The following is a 20,251-nucleotide window of genomic DNA, read 5'->3' as shown; positions in this document are numbered from 1 at the left end:
GCAACGATTTCTCCTTAGAATTCTTAGGATTAAGACATAATGAAGGAACCACAATGTCTCTACTAATGTTGTTGGAATTCACAACTTAGGTAAAAATTCAAAAGAAGTTCGCAACACCGCCTTATCCTGATGAAAAATCAGAAAAGGAGACTCACAAGAAAGAGCAGATAATTCAGAAACTCTTCTGGCAGAAGAGATGGCCAAAAGGAACAAAACTTTCCAAGAAAGTAATTTAATATCCAATGAATGCATAGGTTCAAATGGAGGAGCTTGAAGAGCCCCCAGAACCACATTCAAACTCCAAGGAGGAGAAATTGACTTAATGACAGGCTTTATACGAACCAAAGCTTGTACAAAACAATGAATATCAGGAAGAATAGCAATCTTTCTGTGAAAAAGAACAGAAAGAGCAGAGATTTGACCTTTCAAGGAACTTGCGGACAAACCCTTATCTAAACCATCCTGAAGAAACTGTAATATTGTCGGTATTCTAAAAGAATGCCAAGAAAAATGATGAGAAAGACACCAAGAAATATAAGTCTTCCAGACTCTATAATATATCTCTCTGGATACAGATTTACGAGCCTGTAACATAGTATTAATCACAGAGTCAGAGAAACCTCTTTGACCAAGAATCAAGCGTTCAATCTCCATACCTTTAAATTTAAGGATTTCAGATCCTGATGGAAAAAAGGACCTTGAGACAAAAGGTCTGGTCTTAACGGAAGAGTCCACAGTTGACAAGAGGCCATCCGGACAAGATCCGCATACCAAAACCTGTGAGGCCATGCCGGAGCTACCAGCAGAACAAACGAGCATTCCTTCAGAATCTTGGAGATTACTCTTGGAAGAAGAACTAGAGGCGGAAAGATATAGGCAGGATGATACTTCCAAGGAAGTGATAATGCATCCACTGCCTCCGCCTGAGGATCCCGGGATCTGGACAGATACCTGGGAAGTTTCTTGTTTAGATGAGAAGCCATCAGATCTATTTCTGGAAGTTCCCACATTTGAACAATCTGAAGAAATACCTCTGGGTGAAGAGACCATTCGCCCGGATGCAACGTTTGGCGACTGAGATAATCCGCTTTCCAATTGTCCATACCTGGGATATGAACCGCAGAGATTAGACAGGAGCTGGATTCCGCCCAAACCAAAATTCGAGATACTTCTTTCATAGCCAGAGGACTGTGAGTCCCTCCTTGATGATTGATGTATGCCACAGTTGTGACATTGTCTATCTGAAAACAAATGAACAACTCTCTCTTCAGAAGAGGCCAAGACTGAAGAGCTCTGAAAATTGCACGGAGTTCCAAAATATTGATCGGAAATCTCACCTCCTGAGATTCCCAAACCCCTTGTGCCGTCAGATACCCCCACACAGCTCCCCAACCTGTAAGACTTGCATCTGTTGAGATTATAGTCCAGGTCGGAAGAACAAAGAAGCCCCCTGAACTAAACGATGGTGATCTGTCCACCATGTCAGAGAGTGTTGTAAAATCGGTTTAAAGATATTAATTGAGATATCTTTGAGTAATCCCTGCACCATTGGTTCAGCATACAGAGCTGAAGAGGTCGCATGTGAAAACGAGCAAAGGAGATCGCATCTGATGCGGCAGTCCTAAGACCCAACATTTCCGTGCATAAGGCTACCAAAGGGAATGATTGTGACTGAAGGTTTTGACAAGCTGATATCAATGTTAAACTTCTCTTGTCTGACAAGGACAGAGTCATAGACACTGAATTTATCTAGAAACCTAAAAAGGTTACCCTTGTCTGAGGAATCAATGAACTGAATGATAAATTGATCCTCCAACCATGAACTTGAAGAAACAACACAAGTCGATTCGTATGAGATTCTTCGAAAATGAGAAGACTGAGCAAGTACCAAGATATCGTCCAAATAAGGAAATACCAAAACCCTATTCTCTGATTACAGAAAGAAGGGCACCGAGAACCTTTGAAAAAAATTCTTGGAACTGAGGCTAGGCCAAACGGTAGAGCCACAAAACTGGTAATGCTTGTCTAAAAAGAGAATCTCAGACACTAAAAGTGATCTGGATGAATCGGAATATGCAGATACACATCCTGTAAATCTATTGTAGACATATAATGCCCTTGCTAAACAAAAGGCAGGATAGTCCTACAGTAACCATCTTGAATGTTGGTATCCTAACATAACGATTCAATAATGATAGATCCGGAACTGGTCTGAAGGAATTGACCTTCTTTGGTACAATGAAGAGATAAAATAAAACCCCAGCCCCTGTTCCAGAACTGGAACTGGCATAAATACTCCAGCCAACTCTAGATCTGAAACACATTTCAGAAATGCTGAGCCTTTGCTGTGTTAACTGGGACACGGGAAAGAAAAGAATCTCTTAGCAGGAGGCCTTAACTTGAAGCCAATTCTGTACCTTTCTGAAACAATGTTTCTGAAACCAGAGATTAAGAACGGAATTGATCCAAATTTCTTTGAAGAAAACGTAATCTGCCCCATCCCAGCTGAGCTGGAATAAGGGCCGCACCTTCATAGGTACTTAGGAGCTGGCTATAGGTTTCTATAAGGCTTGGATATATTCCAAACTGGAAATAGTTTCCAAACTGATACCGCTCCTGAGGATGAAGGATCAGGCTTTTGTTCCTTGTGAGGAAAGGAACGAAAAATGATTATTTACCCTGGAAAGAAAGGGAAAGCAAAGTTGACTTAGAAGACATGTCAGCATTCCAAAGTTTAATCCATAAAGCTTTTCTAGCTAAAATAGCTAGAGACATATACCTGACATCAACTCTAATGATATCAAAAGATGGTATCACCAATAAAATTATTAGCATGTTATAGAATAATAATAATGCTATAAAATTATGATCTGTTACTTGTTGCACTAAAGCTTCTAACCAAAACGTTGAAGCTGCAGCAACATCCACTAAAAATATAGCAGGTCTAAGAAGATTACCTGAACATAAGTAAGCTTTTCTTAGAAAGGATTCAATTTTCCTATCTAAAGGATCCTTAAATGAAGTACTATCTGCCGTAGGAATAGTAGTACATTAGCAGGAGTAGAGACAGCCCCATAACCTTAGGGATTTTTGTCCCAAAAAACTCTAATCTGTCAGATGGCACAGGATATAATTTGCTTAAACGTCTAGAAGGAGTAAATAAATTACCCAAATTATTCCATTCCCTGGAAATTACTTCAGAAATAGCATCAGGGAGATAAAACACTTCTGGAATAACTACAGGAGATTTAAAAACCTTATTTAAACGTTTACATTTAGTATCAAGAGGACCAGAATCCTCTATTTCTAATGCAAATAACACTTCTTTAAGTAAAGAACGAATAAATTCCATCTTGAACAAATACAAAGATTTATCAGCATCAACCTCTGAGACAGAAACCTCTGAACCAGAAGAACCATTATCAGTATCAGAATGATGATGTTCATTTAAAAATTCATCTGAAAAAAGAGAAGTTTTAAAAGACTTTTATGTATACTAGAAGGAGAAATAACAGACATAGCCTTCTTAATGGATTTAAAAAATAAAATCTCTTATGTTATCAGGAACACTCTGAAAATTAGATGTTGACGGAACAGCAACAGGTAATGTAACAGTACTAAAGGAAATTTTATCTGCATTAATAAGTTTGACATGACATGCAATACAAATAACAGCTGGAGAAACAGATACCAAAAGTTTATAGCAGATACACTTAGCTTGGTAGCTCCAGCACTGTGCAGTGATTTTCCTGAAGTATCTTCTGACTCAGTTGCAACGTGGAACATCTTGCAATATGTAAAAGAAAAAAACAACATAAAAAGCAAAATTGATCAAATTCCTTAAATGACAGTTTCAGGAATGGGAAAAAATGCCAAAGAACAAGCTTCTAGCAACCAGAAGCAATAAAAAATGAGACTTAAATAATGTGGAGACAAAAGTGACGCCCATATTTTTTCGCGCCAAATAAGACGCCCACATTATTTGGCGCCTAAATGCTTTTTGGCGCCAAAAATGACGCCACATCCGGAACGCCGACATTTTTGGCGCAAAATAACGTCAAAGAATGACGCAACTTCCGGCGACACGTATGACGCCGGAAACGGAAATAGAATTTTTGCGCCAAAAAAGTCTGCGCCAAGAATGACGCAATAAAATGAAGCATTTTCAGCCCCCGCGAGCCTAACAGCCCACAGGGAAAAAGTCAAATTTTAAGGTAAAAAAAGTTAAATTAAAATGCATTATCCCAAATATGAAACTGACTGTCTGAAAAATAAGGAAAGTTGAACATTCTGAGTCAAGGCAAATAAATGTTTGAATACATATATTTAGAACTTTATAAACAAAGTGCCCAACCATAGCTAGGAGTGTCACAGAAAATAAGACTTACTTACCCCAGGACACTCATCTACATATAGCAGATAGCCAAACCAGTACTGAAACGAGAATCAGCAGAGGTAATGGTATATATAAGAGTATATCGTCGATCTGAAAAGGGAGGTAAGAGATGAATCTCTACGACCGATAACAGAGAACCTATGAAATAGACCCCTTAGAAGGAGATCACTGCATTCAAATAGGCAATACTCTCCTCACATCCCTCTGACATTCACTGCACGCTGAGAGGAAAACCGGGCTCCAACTTGCTGCGGAGCGCATATCAACGTAGAATCTAGCACAAACTTACTTCACCACCTCCATCGGAGGCAAAGTTTGTAAAACTGAATTGTGGGTGTGGTGAGGGGTGTATTTATAGGCATTTTAAGGTTTGGGAAACTTTGCCCCTCCTGGTAGGAATGTATATCCCATACGTCACTAGCTCATGGACTCTTGCTAATTACATGAAAGAAATTAGATTTGGATGGTGGAAAGGACCCTGAAGTAGAAGGTCCTGTCTCAGAGGCAGAGTCCATGGTGGAAAGGATGACATGTCCACTAGATCTGCATACCAGGTCCTGTGTGGCCACGCAGGCGCTACTAAAATCACTGATGCTCTCTCCTGCTTGATCTTGGCAATCAGTCAAGGGAGCAGAGGAAACGGTGGAAACACATAAGCCAGGTTGAAAGACCAGGGCGCTGCTAGAGCATCTATCAGCGTCGCCTTGGGATCCCTGGACCTGGATCCGTAACAAGGAAGCTTGGCGTTCTGTCGAGACGCCATGAGATCCAGTTCTGGTTTGCCCCAACGATGAATCAATTGTGCAAACACCTCCGGATGGAGTTCCCACTCCCCCGGATGAAAAGTCTGACGACTTAGAAAATCCGCCTCCCAGTTCTCTACACCTGGGATATGGATAGCTGATAGGTGGCAAGAGTGAATCTCTGCCCAGCGAATTATTTTTGAAACTTCTAACATCGCTAGGGAACTTCTTGTTCCCCCTTGATGGTTGATGTAAGCCACAGTCGTGATGTTGTCCGACTGAAATCTGATGTACCTCAGAGTTGCTAACTGAGTCCAAGCCTGAAGAGCATTGAATATCGCTCTCAGTTCCAGAATATTTATTGGATGGAGTGTCTCCTCCTGAGTCCACGATCCCTGAGCCTTCAGGGAGTTCCAGACTGCACCCCAACCTAGAAGGCTGGCATCTGTTGTTACAATTGTCCAATCTGGCCTGCGAAAGGTCATACCTTTGGACAGATGGACCCGAGATAGCCACCAGAGAAGAGAATCCCTGGTCTCTTGATCCAGATTTAGTAGAGGGGACAAATCTGTGTAATCCCCGTTCCACTGACTGAGCATGCATAGTTGCAGCGGTCTGAGATGTAAGCGTGCAAACGGCACTATGTCCATTGCCGCTACCATTAAGCTGATTACTTCTATGCACTGAGCCACCGAAGGGCGCGGAATGGAATGAAGAACACGGCAGGAATTTAGAAGCTTTGATAACCTGGACTCCGACAGGTAAATTTTCATTTCTACAGAATCTATCAGAGTCCCTAGGAAGGAAACTCTTGTGAGTGGGGATAGAGAACTCTTTTCCTTGTTCACTTTCCACCCATGCGACCTCAGAAATGCCAGTACTATGTCCGTATGAGACTTGGCAATTTGTAAGTTTGACGCCTGTATCAGGATGTCGTCTAAATAAGGGGCCACTGCTATGCCCAGCGGCCTTAGGACCGCCAGAAGCGACCCTAGAACCTTCGTAAAGATTCTTGGGGCTGTAGCTAATCCAAAGGGAAGAGCTACAAACTGGTAATGCCTGTCTAGAAAGGCAAACCTGAGAAACCGATGATGATCTTTGTGTATCGGAATGTGAAGATAAGCATCCTTTAGATCCACTGTAGTCATATATTGACCCTCCTGGATCATAGGTAGGATGGTACGAATAGTTTCCATCTTGAATGATGGAACTCTGAGGAATTTGTTTAAGATCTTTAGATCCAGGGGGGGCGTGGCCAGGCAGCGCCGGGAGAGGACGCTAATTTAGTGATCTCTAGCTTGAGATCCTAAAATTTTGATTTATTTCTACAATCACGCAGCTTAAGTGGTGGAAAATTGCTCACTCATCTACATTGACGCTTGCTGATCAAGAAAATACCTAACTTGGCGATATTTACTTCGTCTTTATCCTGCATTGACTGTTAAGGCCTTAATACGCAAGTTCCTTGACACCCTCTCCCGGCGCGCCGAATATAACTGCTAACTTTGATCCACATAATAAGCTGCAACTGGCCAGTATGGAGGAGGCTCATAGGATATTGTATACTCTCCTACAGGACTTTGATCTACAACTCGACCATTGCTATTCAGGTTTATCGGGTACATTAGCTCTGGCAATGCAGGGAGCAACCAACGATACCCTATATAACATGGATCCAGAAACCACGCTGAAAACTAAAGCTCCGGAGCACATACAAGCTTCTTTCACTCAGCTTGATGGCAGTACAGATACATCAGGACTTACATCACGCGATCAGAGTGACCCATCTATTGCTGAGCAAGTGACAATGAGCCCAAGTGATATGTCAATGGTCGGAAGCTGCACGGGAATATCTTCCGAGACCATGCGAATACCGTTACCACCAGCTTTCACAGTCGACTCAGTCTTTACCAGAGATGTTACACATCCTCACCTTGCACATACCGTTCAACACACACTGATGGTCCAGCAGATATCGGGAGCAGTTGATCTGGATCCACTTGAGACATCCCATGTTCACTCGGAGGGGCCTGTCAGATACAGCCGCGACTCAGAGGGCCAAAGATGCAAGCTGAATATGGGCGCAGCGTTAACACAACCGAGAAGCGCAACGGCAGAAATAATACAGTGTACAATGGCTCAAATGGATATCTCGGTACTACAACATATAACAAGATCCCCACCTGATATTCCAGCTCAGATGTTTCTGTGCAGTTTTTTTCCTCAGGGACTGTACACGGAAATTTGGAAACACAGATCTCCTTTTGCTTAGGGAAGGCATAGGCTGACATTTTAGATGTGCTCTTATACTAGATATAGTGGTCTGCAGGAACGCATATACCTACTATACCTAATGATGTTAGATTTTCTGTTCGATTTTATGTGTTCATTCTCTAGTTAAATGTTTATCTGCTATTACATTAATGATGTTTATTTTCTAATTTACTATTGTCTTGAGGCCTCTATCTATACAGTATTGCGTAGTTCATAATTTAGACAGCCCATACTGGCTCTATCTTATCTTATTTAGAGGTTATAGCTTCAACTATGTCTGAACATGTACCCCTATTAGCTCCTCACCTACAAGTACCCTACATTCTAATTTTTTCTGTATAGATAGTCTTAAATGCCTAATAATCAGGTTGTTTTGGGCTCACTATGTCAGTATTATAGACTTCACCTATATTCAATCTCTAACATAGCCACCTATTAGTAGACTGTAAAATGGAGTTAAGGCAACCAATGTAGATACAAATAAGTTTCTGTGAGTACTGGATTATGCAGCTTTATGAAACATACTGTGCCACAAGCTATTACATGATACATGGCTGTGTTTTTAGGAGCTATAACAGCCAGCTTAATATTCTTGTCACAGTTAAAACTCTATAACATATTATTATAAGATTTGCAGGTGGTACTTATTCTTGCAGTTGTTCATGTCCTCTGAGTCAGGTCCATGTTTTGGTTATACTCGCTACTGCATACTGTTTTTCATATCTCTAATAGGACACCTCTTGGTATAATCACAAAACTAGTTGAGGGTACATTTTAATGCGGAAATGTAATTTTCATATTTATAATACAGGCCCTCTTAGTATAATCACAATGCTGAATCAAAGATCACAATGTTCTTAGCTAACACAATTTAGTTAAGGGTACATTTTAATATGGAAATATAATTTTCAATCTGTAATAAGGAACCTTCTAGTTTAATCACAATGTTAGTTAAAGGTACATCTTAATATGGAAATATAATTTTCATATTTATAATAAGGGACCTCTTAGTTTAATTTAATATGAAAATATAATCTACATATCTATAATACGGGACCTCTTGATATAATGCTTCTATCATACGTAATGGATAAGTCCTATTATAATACTCAAGATGTCCCTGCCCTTCCTTTTCAGCCATATACTTAGTAAAGCACCACTTCTGGGGCCCACTTTTCTAGTCATGTTCCATATGAGTTAGAAGGTCTATCAATACAAAGTTTATATAGCCTCTCTCGTGTTCCTATGTGTGATAAGCTCCCAGACACTATATGATTTGCAGCGTCATCATTTCCCACAGATAAATAACTTTAGAGATTCCGCCATGTTCCTTAAATTACCTATATATATATATATGGATCCGCCCTCCACCCTTTCCCTCATTTGCATAGCGGTGCTCACCCGCTGAATATCCCCTCCCCTTACTAGGCCCACAAGTGGCCATGCAAAAACTAATTTCCCTCACCACCGCTCATTAGACTTTTCAGGTCCAAAAGTGGCCACAAAAATAAAGCAGGGAATCATTTCTATTATATATTAGAAAAATGAGGTTCCATTTTAGACACTTGCATAATTTAACCAATACCATAGACTGCCACTTCTTATATATATGCATTAGGTAACCTTACCAAATGATTCTAATACATTCCTTCCCGCAATGTCGATAAGTAGCATGACTAGTAGTTGGAAGGCCATCCAAATAACTTTAAAGAAGCTCTAATTCCTTATGTTAAGTATACCTACCAATGTGTTGACAATTGTTTTCTTTTGTGGTAGCCATTTAAGCTTAACTGGGTTGTATTATCTATATCTGTGGTAGTGCTATTTTCTTTTTTTTTTTTTTTTATGACTCGTATGCACAATTATGTATTTGTACATAGATGCAAGTTAAGTTACTATTGTCACTGTTTTCAAATACCTCAATAAAAAATTTTTTTGAGAAAGATCTTTAGATCCAAAATTGGTCTGAAGGTTCCCTCTTTTTTGGGAACCACAAACAGATTTGAGTAAAAACCCTGTCCCTGTTCCTCCTTTGGAACTGGATGGATCACTCCCATAACTAGGAGGTCTCGTACACAGTGTAAGAATGCCTCTCTCTTTATCTGGTTTGCAGATAATTGTGAAAGGTGAAATCTCCCTTTTGGGGGGGAAGCTTTGAAGTCCAGAAGATATCCCTGGGATATAATTTCCAACGCCCAGGGATCCTGAACATCTCTTGCCCATGCCTGGGCGAAGAGTGAAAGTCTGCCCCCTACTAGATACATTACCGGATAGGGGGCTGTTCCTTCATGCTGTCTTAGAGGCAGCAGCAGGCATTTTGGCCTGCTTACCTTTGTTCCAGGTCTGGTTTGGCCTCCAGACCGTCTTGGACTGAGCAAAAGTTCCCTTTTGTTTTGCATTAGAGGAAGTTGATGCCGCACCTGCCTTGAAGTTTCGAAAGGCACGAAAATTAGACTGTTTGGCCCTTGATTTGGACCTGTCCTGAGGAAGGGCATGACCTTTTCCTCCAGTGATATCAGCAATAATCTCCTTCAAACCAGGCCCGAATAGGGTCTGCCCCTTGAAGGGAATGTTAAGTAGCTTAGATTTTGAAGTCACGTCAGCTGACCATGATTTAAGCCATAGCGTCCTGCGCGCCTGTATAGCAAAACCAGAATTCTTAGCCGTTAGTTTAGTCAAATGAACAATGTCATCAGAAACAAAAGAATTGGCTAGCTTAAGTGCTCTAAGTTTGCCAAGTATGTCATCCAATGGAGTCGCTACCTGTAAAGCCTCTTCCAGAGACTCAAACCAGAACGCCGCAGCAGCAGTGACAGGAGCAATGCATGCAAGGGGCTGTAGGATAAAACCTTGTTGAATAAACATTTTCTTAAGGTAACCTTCTAATTTTTTATCCATTGGATCTGAAAAAGCACAACTGTCCTCGACAGGGATAGTAGTACGCTTTGCTAGAGTAGAAACTGCTCCCTCCACCTTAGGGACTGTCTGCCATAAGTCCCGTGTGGTGGCGTCTATAGGAAACATTTTTCTAAAAATAGGAGGGGGAGAGAACGGCACACCTGGTCTATCCCATTCCTTAGTAATAATTTCTGTAAACCTTTTAGGTATTGGAAAAGCATCAGTACACACCGGCACTGCATAGTATTTATCCAGTCTACACAATTTCTCTGGCACTGCAATTGTATCACAGTCATTCAGAGCAGCTAAAACCTCCCTGAGCAATACACGGAGGTGTTCAAGCTTAAATTTAAATGTAGAAATATCAGAATCAGGTATCTTTCCTGAGTCAGAAACATCACCTACAGACTGAAGCTCTCCTTCCTCAGCTTCTGCATATTGTGAGGCAGTATCAGACATGGTTCTTAAAACGTCAGTATGCTCTGCATTTCGTCTAACCCCAGAGCTATCTTGCTTACCTCTAAATTCAGGTAGTCTGGCTAATACCGCTGACAGTGTATTATCCATGACTGCCGCCATGTCTTGTAAAGTAATCGCTATGGGCGCCCTAGATGTACTTGGCGCCATTTGAGTGTGAGTCCCTTGAGCGGGAGTCAAAGGATCTGACACGTGGGGAGAGTTAGTCGGCATAACTTCCCACTCGTCAGATTCCTCTGGTGATACATTTTTTAAAGACAGAATATGATCTTTATTGCTTAAAGTGAAATCAGTACATTTGGTACACATTCTAAGAGGGGGTTCCACCATGGCTTTTAAACATAATGAACAAGGAGTTTCCTCTATGTCAGACATGTTTGTACAGACTAGCAATGAGACTAGCAAGCTTGGAAAACACTTTAAATCAAGTTTACAAGCAAATATAAAAAACAGTACTGTGCCTTTAAGAGAAACAAATTTTGTCAAAATTTGAAAAACAGTGAAAAAAGGTAGTAAATCAAACGAAATTTTTACAGTGTATGTAATAAGCTAACAGAGCATTGCACCCACTTGCAAATGGATGATTAACCCTTTAGTTCAAAAAACGGATCAAAAAAACGACAGACGTTTTATAACAGTCACAACCAACTGCCACAGCTCTGCTGTGGCCCTACCTTCCCCAATAAACGACTTTAGGCCCTTTAGATATGTCCTGTAGCATTTAGGGGACTTCTGAGGAAAACTGGATGTCTCAGTCTGTAATTTTAACTGCGCAAAAAAGCGCTAAAATAGGCCCCTCCCACTCATACTACAACAGTGGAAAGCCTCAGGAAACAGTTTCTAGGCAAAAATAAAGCCAGCCATGTGGAAAAAACTAGGCCCCAATAAAGTTTTATCACCAAAGCATATATAAAAACGATTAAACATGCCAGCAAAACGTTTTATATTGCATTTTTATAAGGGTATTACCCCTGAGAGAAAGCATGATACCAGTCGTTATTAAATCACTGTATTCAGGCTTAACTTACATTAATCCGGTATCAGCAGCATTTTCTAGCATTTCCAATTCTAGAAAAAATTGTAACTGCACATACCTCATAGCAGAGTAAACTGCACGCCATTCTCCCGCTGAAGTTACCTCTCTCCTCAGACACATGTGAGAACAGCAATGGATCTTAGTTACAACCTGCTAAGAACATAGAAAACTCAGGCAGATTTTTCTTCTATTTCTGCCTGAGATAAAATAGTACAACTCCGGAACCATTTAAAAATAACAAACTTTTGATTGAAGAAAATAAACTATTTTTCACCACTCTCTCTTACTACCTCCAAGCGTGTTGAGAGTTGCAAGAGAATGACTGGATATGGCAGTTAGGGGAGGAGCTATATAACAGCTCTGCTGTGGGTGTCCTCTTGCAACTTCCTGTTGGGAATGAGAATATCCCATAAGTAATGGATGATCCGTGGACTGGATACACCTTACAAGAGAAATACAATTTAATAGCACTTACTTTGAATTTAAAATGAGCAGTAGAATATTATCTAACACATTTCAAAGTTAATTCAATTTCCCCTACCCCTGTACCATATGACAGCAATAAGGCAATCACAAAATGCATATATGTATATACTGGGCACTTTTGCACATGCTCCGTAGGAGCTTTAGCCTAATGAATTTACAAAGAATGTGCACATTTTGATAATGGAAGTATATTAGAATTTTTATTTAAAGTGCATGCTATATCTGAATCACAAAGCTTTAATTCTGACTTTAGTGTCCCTTTAATGCTTAATCCTCATCTGACCTCAAGGATGGAGGAGAGGTAATGAACACACACCAGACAGAGCAGTTCAGTGGCAAGTGCAAGGTAAGAGGTAGCAAAATTATCACACTCCATGATTCAGGTAAACAGCTGAAAGGGGAAATGGAATGGGTCATGAATCATGTGCCAAATAATGCAAGTAAGCTGACAAAGGAGCTATAGGTTTGGAGCACTTTCCAGTGGATGCTGACCACCAAGTGAGAACTCTGACAGTGCACTGCTCTGAAAAATGTCCACTAGATTGGCCCGAGAGAGTAAGGGTGACCATGTGGTAGTTGGCTTTCATTATAATACATATATAGTGATCAACCCTATTATTAATATTCTATATTTTCATTATTAGATATATTATTATTGCTGCTATAAAGTTATTGGGGTTTTCACTGAAAGAAAAAAAACAAAACAAAAATCAATTTCACTCAGAAAATGCAACAGAATGTGACACATAAAACCAAAATGCTGTATTTGACATACTTTATCATCTCGAACAGACTTTCGTTCTGTTTTTTCAGGTTTTTTCTCTAGCTCTTGTTCTAGCTTTTTAATCTTTTTCTGAAGTTCTTCAGTTAAACTTGATTTATTGTCTAAATCCGGTTTATTCTGAAAACAAACAAACAATTATTTAGTTATTTATAACACATACCAATTGCTTAAACTTATCAGTAAAACAACTATCAATATATTTCAATATTTTTATACCATACTCAATAAATAATATGTTTATCTTACTTTTGTAGAACTTTGAAACAGGGAAGGACAACTGGTGGCCCATATGCTTATTTGGCACTCTGCACTAGTTTTTGTGGCCCTCACAAAAAGGCAGAACAATGCATGCCATAGTTGTTGTGTCCCCAAGAAAAATATAAATGATGCTTAACTGATAATTTAATTTCTCCAACATAGGTGTGTCCGGTCCACGGCGTCATCCTTACTTGTGGGATATTCTCTTCCCCAACAGGAAATGGCAAAGAGTCCCAGCAAAGCTGGTCACATGATCCCTCCTAGGCTCCGCCTACCCCAGTCATTCTCTTTGCCGTTGCACAGGCAACATCTCCACGGAGATGGTTAAGAGTTTTTTGGTGTTTAAATGTAGTTTTTATTCTTCAATCAAGTGTTTGTTATTTTAAAATAGTGCTGGTATGTACTATTTACTCTGAAACAGAAAAGAGATGAAGATTTCTGTTTGTAAGAGGAAGATGATTTTAGCAAACGTTACTAAAATCGATTGCTGTTTCCACACAGGACTGTTGAGATGAAGTAACTTCAGTTGGGGGAAACAGTTGGCAGACTTTTCTGCTTGAGGTATGACTGGCCACATTTCTAACAAGACTATGTAATGCTGGAAGGCTGTCATTTCCCCTTATGGGGACCGGTAAGCCATTTTCTTAGATTAAGTAAAAGAATAAAGGGCTTCATAAGGGCTTAAAAAACTGGTAGACATTTTTTCTGGGCTAAAACGATTACTTTGCTAAGCATATTTTGCAGATTATAACTCTTAATAGTTATTATAATCTTGGGGATTGTTTAGAAAAACGGCAGGCACTGTACTGGACAACTTTTTCAGATGGGGGCCTTTTCTAGTTATAGGCAGAGCCTCATTTTCGCGCCACTAATGCGCAGTTGTTTTTGGAGAGCAAGGCATGCAGATGCATGTGTGAGGAGCTAAGAACCACTGAAAAAGTTTATAGAAGGCGTCATTTGGTATCGTATTCCCCTCTGGGCTTGGTTGGGTCTCAGCAAAGCAGATAGCTGGGACTGTATAGGGGTTAAATGTAAAAACGGCTCAGGTTCCGTTAATTTAAGGGTTAAAGCTTTGAAATTTGGTGTGCAATACTTTTAAGGCATTAAGACACTGTGGTGAAATTTTGGTGAATTTTGAACAATTCCTTCATACTTTTTCACATATTCAGTAATAAAGTGTGTTCAGTTTGAAATTTAAAGTGACAGTAACGGTTTTATTTTAAAACGTTTTTTGTGCTTTGTTGACAAGTTTAAGCCTGTTTAACATGTCTGTACCATCAGATAAGCTATGTTCTATATGTATGAAAACCAAGGTTTCTCCCCATTTAAATTTATGTGATAATTGTGCCATAGTGTCCAAACAAAGTAGGGACAATGATGCCACAGATAATGATATTGCCCAAGATGATTCCTCAAATGAGGGGAGTAAGCATGATACTACATCATCCCCTTCTGTGTCTACACCAGTTTTGCCCACACAAGAGGCCCCTAGTACATCTAGTGCGCCAATACTTATTACCATGCAACAATTAACGGCTGTAATGGATAATTCTATTGCAAACATTTTATCCAAAATGCCTACTTATCAGAGAAAGCGCGATTGCTCTGTTTTAAACACTGAAGAGCAAGAGGACGCTGATGATAACTGTTCTGACATACCCTCACACCAATCTGAAGGGGCCAGGAGGGAGGTTTTGTCTGAGGGAGAAATTTCAGATTCAGGAAAAATTTCTCAACAAGCTGAACCTGATGTTGTAACATTTAAATTTAAATTAGAACATCTCCGCGCACTGCTTAAGGAGGTATTATCTACTCTGGATGATTGTGACAATTTGGTCATTCCAGAGAAATTATGTAAGATGGACAAGTTCCTAGAGGTTCCGGTGCCCCCCGACGCCTTTCCTATACCCAAGCGGGTGGCGGACATAGTAAATAAGGAGTGGGAAAGGCCCGGCATACCTTTTGTTCCCCCCCCTATATTTAAGAAATTATTTCCTATAGTCGACCCCAGAAAGGACTTATGGCAGACAGTCCCCAAGGTCGAGGGGGCGGTTTCTACTCTAAACAAACGCACTACTATTCCTATCGAAGATAGTTGTGCTTTCAAAGATCCTATGGATAAAAAATTAGAGGGTTTACTTAAAAAGATGTTTGTTCAGCAAGGTTACCTTCTACAACCAATTTCATGCATTGTTCCTGTCACTACGGCAGCGTGTTTCTGGTTCGAGGAACTAGAAAACTCGCTCAATAAAGAATCTTCGTATGAGGAGGTTATGGACAGAGTTCAAGCACTTAAATTGGCTAACTCTTTTATTTTAGATGCCACTTTGCAATTAGCTAGATTAGCGGCGAAAAATTCAGGGTTTGCTATCGTGGCGCGCAGAGCGCTTTGGCTAAAGTCTTGGTCAGCGGATGTGTCTTCCAAGACAAAATTGCTTAACATCCCTTTCAAGGGTAAAACACTGTTTGGACCTGATTTGAAAGAGTTTATTTCAGACATCACCGGGGGAAAGGGCCACGCCCTCCCTCAGGATAGGTCTTTTAAGGCTAAAAATAAGCCTAATTTTCGTCCCTTTCGCAGAAACGGACCAGCCTCTAACTCTACATCCTCTAAGCAAGAGGGTAATACTTCACAACCCAAACCAGCCTGGAGACCGATGCAAGGCCGGAACAAGGGTAATCAGGACAAGAAGCCTGCCACTGCTACCAAAACAGCATGAAGGGATGGCCCCCGATCCGGGGATGCGTACCTACATATTCCTATCCACAAGGAACATCATCAGTTCCTAAGGTTCGCTTTTCTGGACAAGCATTACCAGTTTGTGGCACTTCCATTCGGATTAGCCACTGCTCCGAGAATTTTCACAAAGGTACTAGGGTCCCTTCTAGCGGTTCTAAGACCAAGGGGCATTGCAGTAGTACCTTACTTGGACGACATCCTGATTCAAGCGTCGTCTCTGTCAAAAGCAAAGGCTCATACGGACATCGTCCTAGCCTTTCTCAGATCTCACGGTTGGAAGGTGAACAAAGAAAAAAGTTCTCTGTCCCCGTCAACAAGAGTTCCCTTCTTGGGAACAATAATAGATTCCTTAGAAATGAGGATTTTTCTGTCACAGGGAATGAGCTTCCGCAGACCAGAGTGGGTCATTGTCACGACCGACGCCAGTCTGGTGGGCTGGGGCGCGGTCTGGGAACCCCTGAAAGCTCAGGGCCTATGGTCTCGGGAAGAATCTCTTCTCCCGATAAACATTCTGGAACTAAGAGCGATATTCAATGCTCTCAAAGCTTGGCCTCAACTAGCAAAGGCCAAATTCATACGGTTTCAATCAGACAACATGACGACTGTTGCATATATCAATCATCAGGGGGGAACAAGGAGTTCCCTGGCGATGGAAGAAGTGACCAAAATAATTCAATGGGCGGAGGATCACTCCTGCCACTTGTCTGCAATCCACATCCCAGGAGTGGAAAATTGGGAAGCGGATTTTCTGAGTCGTCAGACTTTCCATCCGGGGGAGTGGGAACTCCATCCGGAAATCTTTGCCCAAATAACTCAATTATGGGGCATTCCAGACATGGATCTGATGGCGTCTCGTCAGAACTTCAAGGTTCCTTGCTACGGGTCCAGATCCAGGGATCCCAAGGTGACTCTAGTGGATGCACTAGTAGCGCCTTGGATCTTCAACCTAGCTTATGTGTTCCCACCATTTCCTCTCATTCCCAGGTTGGTAGCCAGGATCAATCAGGAGAGGGCTTCGGTAATCTTGATAGCTCCTGCGTGGCCACGCAGGACTTGGTATGCAGACCTGGTGAATATGTCATCGGCTCCACCATGGAAGCTACCTTTGAGACAGGACCTTCTTGTTCAAGGTCCATTCGAACATCCGAATCTGGCTTCCCTCCAACTGACGGCTTGGAGATTGAACGCTTAATTTTATCAAAGCGTGGGTTTTCAGATTCTGTAATAAATACTCTGATTCAGGCTAGAAAGCCTGTAACTAGAAAAATTTACCATAAAATATGGAAAAAATATATCTATTGGTGTGAATCTAAAGGATTCCCTTGGAACAAGATAAAAATTCCTAAGATTCTTTCCTTTCTACAAGAAGGTTTGGAGAAAGGATTATCTGCTAGTTCTCTGAAGGGACAGATCTCTGCTTTATCTGTTTTACTTCACAAAAGACTGGCAGCTGTGCCAGATGTTCAAGCATTTGTGCAGGCTCTGGTTAGGATCAAGCCTGTTTACAGACCTTTGACTCCTCCCTGGAGTCTAAATCTAGTTCTTTCAGTTCTTCAAGGGGTTCCGTTTGAACCCTTACATTCCGTAGATATTAAGTTATTATCTTGGAAAGTTTTGTTTTTGGTTGCAATTTTTTCTGCTAGAAGAGTTTCAGAGTTATCTGCTCTGCAGTGTTCTCCGCCTTATCTGGTGTTCCATGCAGATAAGGTGGTTTTGCGTACTAAGCCTGGTTTTCTTCCGAAAGTTGTTTCCAACAAAAATATTAACCAGGAGATAGTTGTACCTTCTTTGTGTCCGAATCCAGTTTCAAAGAAGGAACGTTTGTTACACAATTTGGACGTAGTCCGTGCTCTAAAATTCTATTTAGAGGCTACTAAAGATTTCAGACAAACATCTTCTTTGTTTGTTGTTTATTCTGGTAAAAGGAGAGGTCAAAAAGCAACTTCTACCTCTCTTTCCTTTTGGCTTAAAAGCATTATCCGATTGGCTTATGAGACTGCCGGACGGCAGCCTCCTGAAAGAATCACAGCTCACTCCACTAGGGCTGTGGCTTCCACATGGGCTGTGACGAAACCAATCTCGCCACTGTACATTGGAGGGCCTGTTATGGAACATTCTTTGGGCTGGAGGTACATGGGCTTAAGGATACCCAGAGACTGCATGAAAATATGGAATTTTATATGCTGGACACCCCATGTACTTTCATAACTCTGTCTTATGTCTATGTCACCCTGTATCCATAAATACAGGATGGGTACAGGGTGTGAGTGCACCTTTTGGGAGCAATTGTGACTCTATAAGCCAAGTGGGCATAAAAGACTTTATAGCTAATAAGAACTGTTCCTATATTCTGTAATAAGATGTATTCTATGTATGTTTCAGATCTGATTGTGTCTCAGGAGTCTGTCTGGGTAAACTGATTGTGTCCTTGTGTGATTATGTTAACTAGACTGCCAAACATCAGATTGTCTGAGTAAACGTTCTTCCCTAGTTAATTAACTTAATATGTTAATCTGTTTTACCTGTGAATAGACAATTGTTAGAGGTTTGATGCATTGTTCATATGTTTGCTTTACTGTTAAACCAATGCCCTCTGTAACCTGAAGCCAGGGTGTATAAATCTGTGTGCTGCCTTCAAATAAAGTAGTTATTCTTTTTTAAACCTGAAATGTGGAGCTTGGTCTCATGTTTGCAGGGAAACTGGCTGGGTTGTGAATTGCTGATTCCCTATGCAGGACATTGTTCATCTGGTATTAACCCTTGGTACACTGTTGGTACCGTAACATTGGTGGCAGCGACGGAATGAACCTTATCGCCCAGAAGAGCAACTACACAAGCCAGTAACCTCAGGAAGAGGGGGATTATTACAATACTGACTAAGATGGAAAAGAGAAAAGTAAATTTTGCAGCTTTTAAAAACTTCCTGGAAACAGAAGGAGAGATTGATGGGTACCTTGCGGATTTTGAGAGGCAATGTGCACTACACAAGGTACCCGCAGAGGACTGGGTCACGATATTATCTGGAAAATTATCCGGCCGGGCCAGAGAGGCTTTTCGGGCCATTCCAGATGAGGAAGTCAGGGATTATAATACTGTAAAAGAGGCTCTGCTCTCCAGGTATGCGGTTACACCGGAGGCATACAGGAGGCGGTTCAGAGACACTGTTAAATTAGCTGGAGATTCCTACCTTGAGTGGGCATGTAAGGTGCACCGCACAGCAGCTCACTGGATAGCGGGGTGCCAAGCCATATCTGGGGAAGAGGTGCTGCAGCTATTCCTGTTGGAACATTGCTTCGACAAATTACCCGCAGGAGTTCGAGAGTGGGTTCGGGACCGTAAACCCTCCACCCTGCAGGAAGCGGCTCGCTTGGCAGATGAGTATACGGATGCCCGCAAACTGGACACTGCTACCACTAAGCCCCCTGCTAGAGTGGAGTACAGACCCCCAGTCACCCCAGCAGCTGCCAGTTACCAAACCCCGGCGCACCACTATACCACACGGCCTCCGGCCACAAACTACCCTCAGAGAGCCCTGCGGTGCTACTCACAACCTATTCGGTGCTTTAGATGTAAGCAACTAGGGCACAAAAGACCAGAGTGTCCCCTAAACGCAGCGAACCAAGCGCAGTCCTGGAGAAGACCCGCCGGCGGAATCCCACGTAATCCTCAGCCTGCGGCCCGCTACGTAGAGGCGCAAGAATGCTGGAGCATCCTACATGAGGCAGACCTTGTGCAAGCTGCCCACCGGAATAACCGGCAACTGGTTAAAGTGAATGGGAAGAAGGTCAGTGGTCTACGGGATACTGGTGCTACCATGACCTTGCTTCAAAAGAACTTGGTGTCTGAGAAACAGTACACTGGAGACACTGTGGCTGTGAGGGTAGCAGGGGGCGATGTGTTCAGCCTACCTGTTGCCAGGGTACATTTGGATTGGGGAGTGGGCGCTAGACCTGTGAATGTGGGGGTCAAGAAGGACTTACCTGCTGATGTTCTTCTTGGAAATGACTTGGCCCCCCTTGTTTCTGCCTACGCTCCTATGGGTCCCGCTGATGTTAACTCTGTGACTACCCGTGCCCAGATCCGTGCAGCAGAGACTGACCCACCTGCTGCTAAGCCCCAGGACGCTGAGCTCAGTAAATCTCTATCCGCTATTGATATG

The 20,251-nt window shown here is 41.6% G+C and overlaps 1 protein-coding gene across 1 annotated transcript in view; it reads right to left on the bottom strand.

The window, feature by feature from the left end:
• The window catches only part of CEP290 (centrosomal protein 290), an 862,077-nt gene that overhangs the window by 304,181 nt on the left and 537,645 nt on the right, over positions 1 to 20,251 (bottom strand). Inside the window, 1 exon segment of the mRNA XM_053716925.1 lies at positions 13,086 to 13,211. Coding sequence (XP_053572900.1) covers positions 13,086 to 13,211 — 126 coding nt within the window.

Source organism: Bombina bombina, chromosome 6, assembly GCF_027579735.1.
Source record: "Bombina bombina isolate aBomBom1 chromosome 6, aBomBom1.pri, whole genome shotgun sequence".
Lineage (NCBI taxonomy): Eukaryota > Metazoa > Chordata > Amphibia > Anura > Bombinatoridae > Bombina > Bombina bombina.
The sequence above is the reverse complement of the archived record's forward strand: the minus strand, read 5'-3'. Positions and strand labels throughout refer to the sequence as shown.